Raw genomic sequence first — 16,495 nt, 5'->3', positions numbered from 1 at the left:
GCTCCAGAAGGAGGAAAGGCTGTTGGTGGGGGCTTGGAAGCCCTCAGAACATGCCACCTGGCTGCTCCCAGGCAAGGGGTGAGGATCCCAGAACAGGCAGAGCACTCTGTCCTGGTTTCAGATGCACCTTTCCTGGGTCTTATTCAAACAGCTGTGTACTGGGTGCTTGTGATGGGTTGGCACTTAGCCTAGAGGCACAACATAAAGACCAGGGACTGAAGGGGTATAGGGTGACAACTACCACAGCCATTTCTTGAAACCTACTGTGCCTCTCCCACATACACACACACAACACTGGGGAACAATGTCTCCTAAACTGGGGCCTGAACCCAAGTATCCTAAATGGCTGTCCTTGATTATAACGATTTGGGGGTGGTGGGGTCTCTGAGGAGCCCTTGCCACACCAGCCATTCTTGAGTCTTCAGGCCAAAGTCTTCCATACACAGTGCCTGGAGAGACAAATCTGACTTGTCTATGCCTTCCTGGATGAGACTAATTGAAAAGCAAAGGAGGAGTGCCTGGAACACCAGGCCTCCTTTGAAGTTTCTTGGCAGAAAGTGGCCAGATTCTTATGCTGCTCAAGGTTCATGTAGGGAGTCAATGATGGAGTTTTGAAGGAAGACAGGCACCTGTGGTGGTCACGTACTTCATGGACTCCTTGCCTCCTTGCCCTTATCACACACTGCCCTGTATATTACTGTCCTAACCATGAAGGTTACACTTTCCTCCTGGCTTTGTGCTTACGCCTGATGTATTGATACCATCCCAATAACAGTGGAGACAAAGCTTGGCTTAAGGCCTTTCACCGCTAGAGCACCTCGTTCCCAGGCCTCTCCTTTCTCTTACTCAGGTGTCTGGAGTCAACTTTTCATTTGCTGTCTCAGGGTTTGTGGGCCACACCCAACAGAAAGGAACGGGAATGGTTTCTTCACTGCGGACTCGGCGCTCTCGGCAGAGAAGAGAAAGCAAAGGCAGGCTGCGAGAGAAGGAATGTCAAGTTTCAGTATCGCTAGTACTTCTGTTTTAAGTCTGCAAGTGTTAATTTTTGCTTTCACAAATCTCTCTCTGGAAAAAAAAAATCTCTGAAAAACAGAGACCTTGGAAAGCTGTGGGTATATGCAAGTTAATGGAGTTTTAAGGTCTGTTCGGAAGATAGGGTCCCAGAAATAATTTTGTACTTGGAACAGGCTGTTTAAATTGAAAGCTAAAAATAATCCATTGAAACAAACTTTGTTCAGAAATTTCTATTTAACAGATGAATGTGTGAGGGGCGTCTGGGTTGCTCAGTTGGTAGGGCATGAGATACCTGATTTCAGGGTCGTGAGCTCAAGCCCATGTTAGGAACAGTGCCTACTTTAAAAAAAAAAAAAAAAGATAAATGTGTGAGATCTGTGATATCTGTTTGGGTCAAAGCCGTAAGAACTGAAAAAACTACTTTTTAAATGATAATCTTTCCACGGTGGCCCACAATTCTTAAGTATATTAAATTTAAATGGTCATGAGATATTTTAACTGAAGTGCATAATCAGATATGTATAGGGACCAAATGGAATAAAAGGAAAGCCTGGCACTAGACTAGGCTTTTCCAAGTTCTCAAGTCTTGGGAAAAGTTTTTCCTTCAGTCAAAGCTCTAACTTCTACGGCTTCTAAGGGAAATACAATCCCCCTCCCTTCTCGAAAAAGGAAAAGGTAGTTGGTTCTTAAGAGGTTTATGATCATTGGGGTGCCTGGGTGGTTCAGTCGGTTAAGCATCTGCCTTCGGCTCAGGTCATGATCTCAGGGTCCTGAGATGGAGCTCCACATCAGGCTCCCTGCTCAGCAGGGAGTCTGCTTCTTCCTCTCCTTCTGTCCCTCCCCCTGCTTTCTCTCTCTCTCAAATGAATAAATAAAATCTTTTAAAAAAAAAAAAGAGGTTTATGATCATAAATTTAAACACATCTCCAAAGGCAAAGGAAACAAAAACAAAATTGAACTTTTGGGACTTCATCAAGATCAAAAGCTTCTGCACAGCAAAGGAAACAGTCAACAAAACAAAGAGGCAACCCATGGAATGGGAGAAGATGTTTGCAAATGACAGTACAGACAAAGGGCTGATATCCAGTCTATAACGAGCTCAAACTCAACTCCCAAAAAACAGATAATCATGTCAAAAAAAGGGCAGAAGACATGAACAGACACTTCTCCGATGAAGACATATAAATGACTAGCAGACACATGAAAAAATGTTCATCATCATTAGCAATCAGGGAAATTCAAATTAAAACCACGTTGAGATACCACCTTACACCAGTTAGAATTGCAAAGATCAACAAGGCAGAAAACAACAAGTGTTGGAGAGGATATGGAGAAAGGGGAACCCTCTTAAACCATTGGTGGGAATGCAAGTTGCAAAGTGCGGCCACTTTGGAAAACAGTGTGGAGATTCCTCAAAAAGTTAGAGAAAGAGCTACCCTATGACTTGGCAATTATACTACTGGGTATTTACCTCGAAGATACAGATGTAGTGAGAAGAAGGGGCATGTGCAACCCAATGTTCATAGCAACAATGGCCACAATTGCCAAACTGTAGAAAGAGCCGAGATGCCCTTTAACAGACGAATGGATAAAGAAGATATGGTCCATATATACAATAGAATATTATTCAGCCATCAGATAGGATGAATACCCAGCTTTTGCATCAACATGGATGGTACTGGAGGAGATTATGCTGAGTGAAATAAGTCAAGCAGAGAAAGTCAATTATCGTATGGTTTCACTTATTTGTGGAACATAAGGAATAACATGGAGGACATTAGGAGAAGGAAAGGGAAAGTGAATTGGGGGAAATCAGAGGGGGGACATGAACCATGAGAGACTGTTGACTCTGAGAAACAAACTGAGGGTTCTGGAGGCGAGGGGAGTAGGGGGATGGGTGAACCTGGTGGTGGGTATTAAGGAGGGCACGTATTGCATGGAGCACTGGGTGTGGTGTATAAAGAATGAATCTTGGAATGCTGCATCAGAAACTAATGATGTATTTTATGGTCACTAACATAACACAAAATAAATTAAAAAATAAAAAATAAACTGTTCTCAATTTGGGGCAAGTGGGAAAAAGGCTCTTAAAGAAAAGGAGTTGAGGAAGAACCACAGAGTGGCCAGCTGACTGAGAAATCAGTGCTCCACCATCAGGAGCAAGGAGCCGAGACAGCCTGGGGGCCAGGTGAGTTCGGGGGCGCAGCTGGTACTTGGAGCTAACATGAAGGAACAAAGTCTCCACCAGAACCCCCAAGAGCTGTGTCTTCCCTTCCCTTAGATGGGCAGAGCTGGTGGGACCAGCCCAGATGCCAGGAAGCCAAAGCCAAAGGAAGCCTAACAGAGAGATGGGTAGGGAATCAGAAGACATTTGGTGGGAAATACAGCATTGGGAGCATGTTCTGGGAGCCAGAGGGTGGGCTGCAGGGAATGAACTTGCTCGCAGCTATGTCCTTAGCCAAACTCAGAAATAGAACCACTGGATAAAGATATTATCACTTGGGAGTGGGTGGGAGCAGGGACTGCAGGGAAACGGGCTTCCAGGGCAGAACTGCCTATCTGCTTGGGGTGGTCCTCTCTGCTCCTCCAGTGAGGAAGAGCCCTCAGAACCAGGGGAGCCCCCGTGTCCACATGCATGCTGGCGGCTACTTGCCCCCATCCCCTGGAAGTTTGGGGGTGGAAGGAGAAATCTGGTTCCTCTTTTGCTTCACGTGGCCCTTCCCCTCTGCCAAGTGCCTGTAAGTTGCATTAGATAAACAGGGCTGACTCTAACATTTTAGTGGAGATGGGGCTTGTTTCCTCCCGTTGTTCTGCGGCTCACAGAAGTGCCGCAGAACTGTGATTTATCAAGAGGAAATGTTCTCTGTAAAGGAGAATGAGCTGAACTTAGTCGTTTGGAAGCCAGGTTTAGAGCACCCTTGTTCTGATATTTCCCTGGGAAAGTGAGCCTCTTTACAAGTCGCCCTGCTCTGCCCTCTCCACCTCTGCTCACATCTGTCTTTGCAGAGGCCAGAGGGATCCTTCTAAAATGCACTGTGGTGCTCTGCTTTCTGCACCCCGGGGGCGCCCCTCCAGCACTTGACCTCCCTCAGTCTTACAGACCTGCTCCTGCTTGGGTGCCTCTCCGGGTCCCTGCTCTGCCCTGCTCTGTGTCTTGGAGGAGAGCCACATCCACAAATCAACGGCTCCCTTGTCTTCTGCATCCCCTGGTGTCAGCAGCCTGGGCACTGGTAAGAAATGAGGAGGGAAAGAAGAGAACGAGACCAGGGTGTTGGTTCCTGGCTCCCTTTCTCCAGGCACATTTTGGCTGGTTGTGTCTCTCTCCACTGAAGGTCACTGCTCCACTGAAGGTGCCCTGCCCACCCTACAGACCTACGCACCCCTGAGTTAATCTGTCCTCCAACCTGGATATCTGGGTGACAGATCCCTTATCCCTTGAGCCTAATCACAATCTAATACAGCAACTGCCCCCATCTTCCCCTTCAACTGGCACCAGCGTTCCTCACTACATCCTTCCCTACCTAGACCACCACAGTTTGACCTACTCATGTTGCCATTCATTATCTGTCCCTGGCTAGGAGCTCACCTTCTCCACGGTGAGGGTCTTCGTCTCTTCCATCCATGCATGCACCCCACACAGCTAGACTTACACTTGGCATAGAGCAGGGACCCAACCAGCATTTGCTGAGCATTGAAGGAATAAACAGTCTGGCCCCAGTGTAAGGCATTTTCAGCGTTTTCCATAGCATATGTTTGGTTCTCTTCTGGAATATTCATAACCAGTAAAGGCTGTATTTGTTTGTTAGGGCTGCCATAAAAAGGACCACAAATAGCTTAAATAACAGACATTTATTCTCTCATAGTTCTGCAGGCTGGGAGTCCAGGATCAAGGTGCCAGCAGAGCCGTGCTCCTGCTGAAGGTGCAGAGAAGGATCTGTTCTAGGCTTTTCTCCTGAGTTCTGGTAGTTCCTTGGCTTTTTCAGCAGGCCTTCAAAATTTACATGGCGTTCTCTCTGTATGCATGTTTGTGTCCAAATTTCCGCCCCCACTTTATTTTTTTTTTAATGTGTAAAAAAGATTTTATTTATTTGAGAGAGAGTGAGAACAGGCAAGGGGAGTGGGAGAGGGAGAAGCAGACTCCCCAATGTGGGGCTTGATCCCAGGACCCTGGGATCATGACCTGAGCCAAAGGCAGACACTTAACTGACTGAACCACCCAGGTGTCCCCAAATTCTGCTTCCTTTAATAAGGATGACAATCATATTGGATTAGAGGTCCCCCCTATTTCAGATTGATCTTATCTTAGCAATAACTATGTTCTGAGGTACTGGGAGTTAGAACTTCAACATATAAATGTTGTTTATTATATAAGGATTAACAACTCAACCCATAATAATAATTAACATTTACCGAATACGTGCTTTATGCCAAGTGCTGTGAATTACTGTATAATTCTCATGATGAGACCTGTTGAGGTATAGACTTGTATTACTCCCATTTTCCCTTAGGGAACACAGGGGCTCAGGGCGGTTCAGTAACCAGCCCGAGGTCACCCAGCTAGTAAGCTGAGGGCCATGAGACCACAGAGCCCAAACACCCCATCATCCTGCTCTGTTGCCTGGACCCACTTTCTCATCCAGCAACACCAGACCCAGGGGCAAAGACCAGCATGCACTTCTGTACATATGTTACACTTCAACAAAACATTGCTTAGACAAGAAAAAGGAAAAGTTAAATGGAAAGCAAGTCTGGCACAAGGTCATGCGAACAAAAGCAGGGTGACTATGGCGTAAGAACAGAACACACCAAGCACAGAAAAGCCAAGGGGAGATTTTCCCAAAGGTACATATGCTTCTTCTTCGGTTCTTCCTGCTTTTCTGAATTTTACACATATACCCTAATGAGCTCATGATGATTCCCTACAACAAAAAATACTTTACTGACCCCCTCCCCCCAAACCCTATTGTTTCCCACGATTTCCATTCCAGACTGACTGTGCGTTTCTGTGGATTAACGTAAGCATGCATAGCCACAACGGGGGTGGGGGGGGCAATAACTCAAAATGAGAATTTTTTGAAACTCCCAGATTGTGAAACAGTGAGATATTTTTCTCTAACAAAAAGACCGTGAATGAAAGGAGACGAACTTCAGTCCTCAACACTTGATCGACACCCATCTTTAGAAGCATCTTGTTAGAATGACCCATTATGAGCAAGGAGCAAAACAAAGCATTCTGTCACAAGCGACGAGTCAGAAATGCCACTGGAAGCCTCCGCCTGTCTGCACGGCCTCAGTCCTGCCAGAAGAAGTCAGCGTGAGAGTGGAAATAAATGAGCAACTCCGTGCAGGTCAGAGAACCTCCCTCTGATTCTACCCTCCTCTCTGTCCTTTGGAAAGGAGCCCTGTTGTAGACAGTGCTCCTAAAACGGGAAGCACAGACCACACATCTATAAGGTAGAAGAGAACCAGACATCTACAAGGGGAAACGGAAGCTCAGAGAGGTTGAGAGCATTATCCAGCATCACACAGCCAAGAAATTTCAGAGCCAGGATTCAAATCTAATCTGGACTGATGGCCCCAAGCTGTGCAATTTCTGCAAAATTCTGAAGTCTCCCAACTCCCTCCCTGTGGTATGTTTACTGTGAATCTTAGAGACTGAGAAGGAAGGATGAGCTCTGTGTCTTCCTTTGGACACTTTTGCTTATTATTAAAGCCAACCCCTGTTATACCAGTCGGCTGGAATGTCCTCTCTCCTTTCTTCTGACTGCAAACTCCTACATCTTTAGGGAAGAAAGGTGACAGCTAATGTGGAAATGTTTTTAAAGTCATGGCAATGGACCTTAGGCTCACAGGGACACTGATTTGGGACCCCAGGGAGAAACAGCTCATCATATTGTATCATCTGTGACCAGGTGAGAGTTGAGAGAAGGGAACTCTTCATTAAAAGACAATAGGTAGGAGAGCAAAATATAGATAATATTCTCTAGATGGGTGAACACCCTAAAATTCAGACACTTTTGGAGTGACAAAGGACATGCTCCTTTAAAGACAAGCACATTTGTTGCCTGGGAGGCCCCATGACGCTGTTCGCCCACTATGGTGTTCTCAGGAATAGCTCTCAGTTCACTTACAGAGAAGATGGCGGCCAAAGTCTCGATTCCACCAGTGCTCAAGGTAATGTATGGGATCTTTTCTGGTGGGATCCCAGCTTTTCCAAAGATGCTATTGGTGTAGAACCAAATCTATAATGCCGGAAACAAAACAAAACAAACAAACAAACAAACAAAAACAAAGGAGTGTCAGTAAAAGGCATCTATTTCCCCAATTGAATTCAGGTGCAAGGTGGTCTCTGCGATTTGCTGTTACACCCAGCATGGGGCTGAGTGGTGTGGCCAGCTATTTGTTTTCTTCCTTCTCCTACCTTTGCCCTTCTTCATTACTAACAGAGCTACAGCACTGGGAGCAACATGTGCTGATCTAAATGCGGCAATGAGATATGAACAGAAATCTTAAAAGGAGCTTTCCACTAAGGAGGTTTGATCCCATTTTTTGTCCTTCCTCCTTTGTGCTGTCAGGATGGTGAACGTAATGGCTAGAGCTTCAGCAACTCTAATGGATAATGAGGCAACCTCAGGACAGCATGGCTGCTCCCATGGTAACTTTGTGAGAAACAAAAAAGGTTTCTGATCCACAAGACATTTTATGGTCATCCATTAGAAAACTGTCACAATAAATCTATAATGTGGACAATGTGAATGATGTCCTGAGGGTTGCATAACACACAACCTGCACAACTACACATAGAGCCCCTGCTTTGGGATGGAAGGAACCTGTCCAGATGCTAGAGCAAGAAGTTAGGAGCCTGTGTCCTTGCTCACTGGAGTGATAGTATAATTTATTAACCAGAACTGGGCACCTTTGAGATGGTTAATAATTAGTTCAGGACAATAGGCATAAATCTGGATTGCCCTCCCTTCCCAATTTCCCTCACGGGAAGTTAGGTCAGTGTGGAGGTTTCTGCCGCTTGAGTCCAAACCTAACCCTCATGACACTCACGGGGCATCAGGTGATCACTGACTGGAGGTTGGAGACCTGGCTCCGTCTTGAACAGGCTCTGTGACCTCAAGCAATTCACTCTGTCCTGCTGGGTTTCCTTCCCCTCCTTGGTCAAAGAGTACAGCCATGCCCCTCCTGTGGGGTGTCAGGAATTGGGTAAGAATTGACACTGTTCACTATTTACTTAAATAGTAAATTTCGGGTCCTTAGGCTGGACGTGAGCCATTTGTGTTCTCCTACCCCAGCCATTTCCTTAAAGAGCACTTTGCTAAATGATAGAAAACCAAGCTGTCCTCTACATAACATCTGACAAGGAAACCCACCACCTACGAAGGCTTGGAAGCATTTATACCCTCATCGTTATTTAGCAGAAACATCAGAGCTTGTTGCTTATAACTTGTCAGGCCCAACGCTGGCTGGCCATGCTCTTTGCACTGCTCTCGCTTCATTTTTGGAAGCAGCTCTCATTTGTACAGATTCGTCTTGTTACCGGCATTTGTTTAGCAAAACATTTTCCATGCCTTGTGGGGAGAAGATATAATTTAGGACCTACAAATATCTGCAGATGGCTTATCTCTTAGCGAGAGGAGTAATTCTTCCTAAAGTTATAGGCACACTCAGAGGCCAGTAAAAACAACTACACGAATTTCTGTGAGCTTGCTGGCATTGATACCTCTCTCAGCAAAATGCATTTTAATGCTCTTAAAACAAAGACCCTCTTGCTGGTGTCTGCCCCACATTTGTCTGAGCTGATAAATTAGAATTTTAGAGTCTGCCTTTGCTTCCACATTCACAGAATACAGAAGTGGTTCCTGATAAATTCATTAATTCTTAAAGCTCTTAGGGCTGTGACAGAAGCTAAAATTGTTCCAGAAAGCCCCAGTCTTCACCAGATTTGTTTGTATAATCTCCTCTCCTTTGGGAGGTAACTGATCTTCAGAGCTGGATCAGAGTGGTTTAAAGGACTTTCTTAATCTTTACCCAGATTCACTGATTTTTAACAGCCACGGCTCCACGGACTCCTTTCATCTCCCAGGCTACTGTGCTGCTTCAGTCTGAACCCCAGAACTGTCAGCCTCTGACCCCATGGAGTATGTGTTCTCCTGCAGGCGCTGTGTCCTGGCCTCCCCCGTGGCCTCCTCCTGCAACTTTCCCTGTAGCGACACTGCCTTGGGCCTCCCTGAGGGGCTTCAGTGTCAGCAAAGAGGGTCATGGTGCATAAATTACACGCTTTTGGGGGGGATGCTCATAAAAGTGGCTCTAGAGTCATTTCTTAGTAAATGCATTTATCCATCAATAGGCAGAAATCAGCCCTTCAGACCACCTCCCCCTTTCCAGGGCTTGCGAGAAAGTCCTGCTGAGCTGCTCCTTGGAGGGGGTGGGGGGAAGGCCTGCCCATCACACACACACACTGCTTGTCTCGTTCTGCAGGCTCCAGAAGCCATTTGTCTCGTGCTAAATGATCTTATAGAGCAGGAGGGGGACGGCCTCTTGCCTCTACTCCTGCTAAGGTTTATGTGATCAGGCAGTTTGAGGGGGCAGTACACCACGGAAGCACAAGGAAAGGTGGGGTGTGTTCCTCAGCAAACCCTCTCGAGGGTTGCTTGCTGACAGTCCCCTCCTGCGGTGGGCGGGGGGCGGGGGAGGTACTGGGGTGCTGGTGGACTGGAAGGATCAGCAATTTGGAGGCCCAAACACATGCTTCCAAACCCGATGAGCCTCTGGTGATCTGTGGGTCTGTAGGCAAGGGACTACATGTCTTTGAAGAAGGTAAAAAAAAAAAAATTGTCTTTCAGAGTGGTTGTAAACATTTTTCAAGTGACAAAGTAAAGCATCTTTAAAAGATTTTATTTATTTTAGAGAGAAAACTCGGGTGCGAGTGCAAGTGCGAGTTGGGGGAGGGACGGGGGGAAGAGGGACAAGCAGACTCTGCACTGAGCATGGAGCCTGACGTGGGGCCCGATCTTAAGACCTTGGAACCATGACATGAGCCGAAATTAAGAGTCGGGCGCTTAACCGACTGGGCCATTCAGGCACCCCAAGCGTCCTTTATAGAATTGGTAGATAACAAATGGTGGGTATCATTCTAGAAGATTTCCATCTCTCTATTGAGACACCATTGCTCTTTGGTAAAGGAAAATGTCAGTTCTGTGCATGCCCTGGGGAGGAAGGCCCTCTGGAGCTGCTTCTCAGCCTACTTCTTGACTGTCTGTCCCCAATGCCCCGAAGCCTCCCTCTTAACTCCTGACAATGTGTTAGAGACCAAGCATAACAGGTGTCATCATTTCCAACTCTCTCAACAGCTTGTGAAGGTGACGTTGCCTTAGGATCAGAGAGGCCCCACGCAGCCGGTAAGGCCAGAGCAAGGTGCAAACCCAGGCTTGTGTGCTTCCCACCCCACAGTTCTTTCCACTGCTCGGGCTATGCTGGGGCTGTCCGTGCAGCTGGCTGACAAGATTCCTCTTCCATCCACCATTCCTCCCCCTCCCCCCGACTCCCATATATGCCCACGACCCTGACTGCAGTTGGTCCCCTACTGAGACATGTGTCTTCACCCATCTCTCTGGCCAAACTTCAGAAGCAAGAAACCCCCTGGTTTGTCCTTGCCCAGAACAGGCTGATTCTTACAGAATATGAATGTAAAATATGGCCTTAACACGTGCTCGCACACACAGAATTGCTCCGCCAGAGGTGTCCACGTCCTAATCCCATAAGCCTGTGAATGGATTACATGACCCAGCAATAGGAGCTCTGAAGACGTGGTTAAGTTCAGGGGTCTTGACATGGGGAAATCATCCCAAATTATCTAGGGGAGCTAGAGATGTAATCACGAGAGAGGTCAGAGAGAGAAAGTGCAAAGATGGAAGTGGAGATCAGAGGAAGAGAGTTGTAAACACAGAGATGGTCTCCACAAACCGACGGTGACACACAGGATCTATTCTGAAGTAGAGAAGACAGAGGAGATCTTGTCACTTATAAACACTAGGCCCCAAGGCTTCACCTACAGTATGGCTGGGACCCCCATTCCCTTCATCTCCTATTCTCTTTCAGCCCAAGGGACAGGAACCGCATAAGGAGTAAGGGATAAGGCTGGCAGGGGCTCTTGGAAGGAGGCACTAACAGGCTTCTTTGCGCCCCCTACTGGAATGACTGTGAACTGCCTCCTGCAGGCCACTTGTGTCCCCTCTGCTCTCTCTATGCAGGGCGGACCTGCCCAGTGACGCTGGGCTGGGGCTGCTTCCTCTTGTTGGGCCTGGGTAGGCACCTTAAATCTGGGAATGCAGAATTCACAGCAGCTTCTGGGGTTACACGCTCCAATCCAGCTCCGCCTGGAGTAGAGTAGAGGGCACACTCGGATCCCAACCCATCTGATTCCTGTGCCAATCTCTCTAATCTGCTCTGAATTTCAAAGGGGAAAAGAGGGGCTTGTATATCATACCCTGCAAACCTATCACCCACATGCCCTAACTTTATCCTCACACGATCCAATGATAGGTGCCTTGCCCCCATTTAACCGATGAGGAAAGTAAATCTCAGCTAGTGAGGGCTACAGAGCAGCTGAGAGTGGCAGGACTGGGATGTCCATTCAGGTTCTCTCAACCCCTCTGGCCTCCACTGCCTTGAGGTGAGAGGCATCTGACTCCCCTCCTGAGGTGGAATGTGTTGGGGGTTCTGCCGGGGCCAGCAGATCTGGGAGCTGCAGGGAAGAGAACATCCCAGAAAGAGTAACGATAGTCCCTGTTGCAAAGAGAGGAGGACTCCCTGCTGCAAGAAAGACTCTCTGCTCTCCTGGCAATGCCTGAGAGCCTGGGCCCCAGACTCCCTAAGCTAGTGTCGCCCCCGATCCCATCAGGCCCCCTTCGCCCTGACCACAGAGGGGCAGGAATGAGTGACCGCCTCCCCTGCCTCTCCTGGGGCCCACTTCACATCCTGATTGTGTACATGAGCACCCACTGGATGGCCCTTCGGGGGTGCCTTTCAGCGCTCAGCTGGGAGTGCCCCCCCCCCCCCCCCCCGCCTCTCACTCTTCATGGAAATCCAGAAGGTACACAGTAAGGACTTGAAGAGTGTCCAGAACATATCATCTTTTTTTTTTTTTTTTTTTTTAAGATTTTACTTGCTCCAGGCTCGATCCCTTACACTCAGATTATGACCTGAGCTGAAACCAAGAGTTGGACACTTAATGGCTGAGCCATCCAGGTGCTCCAGGATATGCTAGCTCTTAAAAGCTTTCCTAAGAGTGTTGGGTTACCTAGTCTCACTCCTCCTTTTACAGGTGAAAACATAACCTCTCCCCAGCCCAGCCCTCAGCCAGCTGATACCACCTCTGAGTCTCCTGTCCATTCATAGCTCAGTGACCGAGGGCAGAGGGGTTAAACAGCCCACCCAGGGTTCCAGGGCTGGGAGGTCAGGGGTGTGGGCAGAAACCCAGGCACCGTGGTCTCAGGGCAGGGCTCTTTTGACAAGATAATAGCTAAGGGTGTCAAGCACCACCTGTGTGGCCAGCCTGGTGTGGAGGACATTACAACCTTTCATCCATCTCCTTGCCATCGAATGAAAAAGGCACCACTTTACAGCTGGGGAAACTGAGGCACAGAGCAGTCATGGCAAATTGGCTCTTGGCCCACAAGCTCAATGCTTGCGGTTGAACACAGCTGAGTCCAGGACATGTGCTCTTGATCACAGTGTGAGGGCGGCCCCACAGAGGGACTCCAGGTAGCATGCTTTCCATCTGGGTATACAGCAAGTTCTTTTAGGGAGATGGTCTCAGTTACTAAGGCAACAGAACATTCAATTCTTGTAATTTGAATTAGGATGTTATTTGGGAAGAGACTTCAAAACAAAAGCTATTTTGGGCGCCTGGGTGGCTCAGTGGGTTGGGCCGCTGCCTTCGGCTCGGGTCGTGATCTCAGGGTCCTGGGATCGAGTCCCGCATCGGGCTCTCTGCTCGGCGGGGAGCCTGCTTCCTCCTCTCTCTCTCTGCCTGCCTCTCTGCCTATTTGTGGTCTCTGTCTGTCAAATAAAATAAATAAAATCTTTAAAAAAAAAAAAAACAAAAAAAAACAAAAAACCAAAAGCTATTTACAATGCTTCTGAATTTGTGATTAGAAGTTTTGTGCAAACTGGGGTTTGAATTTCAGGGTTCCTGATGATGGTTGGGCAAGGGAGATGGACCTTCACGGGGCTCCCAGCCAGCTCCGGGGAAAGTGTCCTATCTCAGGCTTTCTGTCTCCCTCTTTCCACTCTCCCAGCCTTGCCTCCCTGCCATTTGGTTGTTTGTGGAGGGCGGCGCAGGATGTCTGCAGCTCTGTTAGTCACAGCAATTACTGTAAGCATCACAACACGTGGGGGAAACATGCACACCTGTCCTCTCCCTCACAGATCAGGTGTAGCAGCAAACAGAGGTATTACACAACAGTTATACAGGTGACAGACCAGAGGGACACACAGTTAACCAGGAACACTGGGATCCTTGGGCAGCCACTGAGTGGACAAGCCCAGGCAGCGGTAAACTGCCTCTGAGGATCCAGAAAGGGCATCACTGGGCTTATCCGCAGGCTGCACTCTTGTCTTCTGTCCATTTCTACAAGCTCCTGTGTCTTGTTTCCCAACCAAGATGCAGAGTGGAAGGAGCAAAGTTTGGAAATGTGTGGCATCAAGAGAATAATGCAGTGCTAGAAACAGTCTTGCTGGGAAGGGCAGTAAGCTCAGCGGTTAGCATCTGTGAGCCATTCCATGTCATTTCGTATAATCCCCATGGCAGCTCCAAGTCCTGAGTACTGTCATCCCCATTTTCCATGATAGGAAATGGGCCCAGAGGAGCTCTGGGAAGGACTCTGGAGGAAGGAAGGGCAACCCAAGGACCCAAGGTGTAGGTAAGAGTACCACCATAACCCTTGGTATTTCAGAAGATCCAGGAAGTCTGAGGACAGCCCAAGGACTTGGTAGAAGCAGCCCCCTCCCTGCCCCTTGTTCTTCTCACCTCCCCTTTTTCCTTCCCCAAATGCTCTGGTGTCTCCTGTGCGCCATGAGTGGCTCTGGGTGCTGGAAACACAGGGACCATGAGAGGCAGCCTCCGAGGATGGTCATGGTGAGAGAAGTGGTAGTGGGGGTGTATGAGCTGTTGTGACCTCCTCGGGGAAGGACTCTGTAACCAGGAGGCTCCTCGCCCGTGAGAGACAGAGCATTCACACAGAAGTCTGGTTTTCATGCAAAGGACAAACCGCTCAGGAGGAAGGCAGTTGCAGAAAATAAGGAATTTTAAGTGACAGGTCTAATTTTAGAGGAGGGAATTTGAAAGCCATTGTGAGAAGGAGGGAAAAAACAATCCCACACTGAAAAAGAATTTAGAAACAACTAAAATGTTAAATCCAACTTCCTCTTGATTTCTAAGGTATGCGGAAACTATTTATTGACTTCTTAGCAAAAAATGCACTGGGCAATACGTAATGTTTGCTTAATATGGTGATTCTCACCTGAGGGCACTTTAACCCCCAGGGGACACTGGGCAACGTTTGGAGACATTTTTGGTTGTCACAACTGGTGGGGTAGACTACTGTCACCTGGCGGGCAGAGGCCAGGACTGCTGAGACATTCTGTAGTAAAAAGGACAGTCCCCCGGGACAAGGGATTTTTCAACCCCGAGTGTGCACAGTGCTGAGGCTGAAAATGGCTGGGTTAGTGCAGACACCTGGGCTTAGAGACAGGCTGGCTGAGCCTGGGCAGGTGCTCCAAGGCAGGGTACGGGGGCCGGGAAGTGTGAATTTGACAGCACAGGCACCCCTCCCCCTGTGACCCACGGCAAGCGCTCGGTCCTCTGGAAAACTCATTTCTTCTTGTAGAAAATGAGGATGGCACCATTTACCCTGCAGGACATTTGGGGCTAGAATAAAGTGATAAATAGGGAGATGCCAAGCAGTATTTGCAATATTTTAAACTATAGACCATGTCCCCTCAAATAATTTCTGGGACAATTAAGGGAAGAAAGCAAGTTTTAAAGGGCATTTGAAGTTTTTCACCTGGTAGACAGCATTCCTTCTTGGCTCACACATTATCTGGACTGAGAAGCCAGTGGTGCAGGGGACAACTGGACTGAGGCCCAGGACAGCCGGACTCTGATGCTGAGGTGGCTGCTAACCAGTGTTTGTCTTTTTAAATGTAAAACAGTGAGCATAGGACTTGCTTACTGGCTGCCTAGGGATGACTTGGGGACACAGCCCAGTGACACATATGAAAATGCTCAAAGGTGGCCTTGGGGATGCTCCCTGCTCAGGGCTCAAGGGGCTAGACCTTGTGGCCAAATCGCTGGGGCTCAAATCCCCTTTCTACCACTTGTAGCTGTGTGATCTAGGGAAAATCTCTCAACATCTCTGTGCCTAACTGTGTCTAAGTCACAGGACAGCCATGGGGAAAACTTCTGGCTCATGTTAAGGGCTGAGTGACTGTGAGCTTTATTATTATTCTTACAGGTGAGCAGACAGAGGCTGGGTAAGGGGAGTGACTGGCCTAGGCTTCCCCCTGCAGGCTTGTGGTCACAGTGAGACAGAAATCCCAGCCTCTGAATATGGGTCCAGAACTTTTTGCTCCGTTCAAGTTAAGCATGCCAAGTGGGAAGTATTACTTCTGACTTAAAGATTAAAAATAATCCTAAACAGGGCACCTGGGTGGCTCAGTTAGTTAAACGACTGCCTTCGGCTCAGGTCATGATCCTGGAGTCCTAGGATCAAGTCCTGCATCGGGCTCCCAGCTCTGCAGGGAGTCTGCTCTTCCTGCCGAATCTCTCCTTCTCTTGTGCATTCTCTTTCATTCTCTCTCTCTCAAATAAAAAAATAAAATCTTAAAAAATTTTTTAAAATAAAAATAATCCTAAATAAGCAATAAATAGAAGGAGACTACCTCAACATAATAAAGGCCATACATGACAAGCCCAGAGCTAACATCATACTTAGCTAACATATCATATCATAATATCATCATACTCAGCAAACTGAGAGCTTTTCCTCTAAGATCAGAAATAAGACAAGGATGCCTACTCTCACCACTTCTATTCAACCCAGGACTGTAGATCTTAGCCAGTGTAATTAGACAAGAAAAAAAAAAAAAAAGTCAAACAAAGCAGAAAGAAGTAAAATCATCACTGTTTGCAAATGGCATGATCTTAAATGTAGAAAACTCTGAAGATAGCACACACACACACACATACACGCACACAACACACACACACACATACAAATTGTTGGAACTAATAAATTCGGTAAAGTTGCAGGAAACAGAAACAACATACAAAAATTGGCTGTGTTTTTATATACTAACAATGAACCATCTGAAAGGGAAATTAAGAAAATAATTGTATTTACAATAGCATCAAAAAATACTTGGGAATAAAGTTAACTAAGGAAATGAAAGACTTTTGCACTGAAAACTA

The 16,495-nt window shown here is 47.4% G+C and overlaps 1 protein-coding gene across 5 annotated transcripts in view; it reads right to left on the bottom strand.

The window, feature by feature from the left end:
* SLC2A9 (solute carrier family 2 member 9) overlaps positions 1-16,495 on the bottom strand; it is a 224,306-nt gene that overhangs the window by 49,269 nt on the left and 158,542 nt on the right. For all 5 annotated transcript variants that reach the window (XM_059165331.1, XM_059165332.1, XM_059165333.1 and 2 more), the window contains one exon: positions 7,146-7,256. In XM_059165331.1, the coding sequence (XP_059021314.1) occupies positions 7,146-7,256 (111 nt within the window). The remainder of the gene's footprint in view (positions 1-7,145; positions 7,257-16,495) is intronic.

Source organism: Mustela lutreola, chromosome 1, assembly GCF_030435805.1.
Source record: "Mustela lutreola isolate mMusLut2 chromosome 1, mMusLut2.pri, whole genome shotgun sequence".
In the NCBI taxonomy this organism is placed as follows: Eukaryota; Metazoa; Chordata; class Mammalia; order Carnivora; family Mustelidae; genus Mustela; species Mustela lutreola.
Note: the sequence above shows the minus strand (reverse complement) of the source record. Positions and strands in the feature narration are given on the sequence as shown.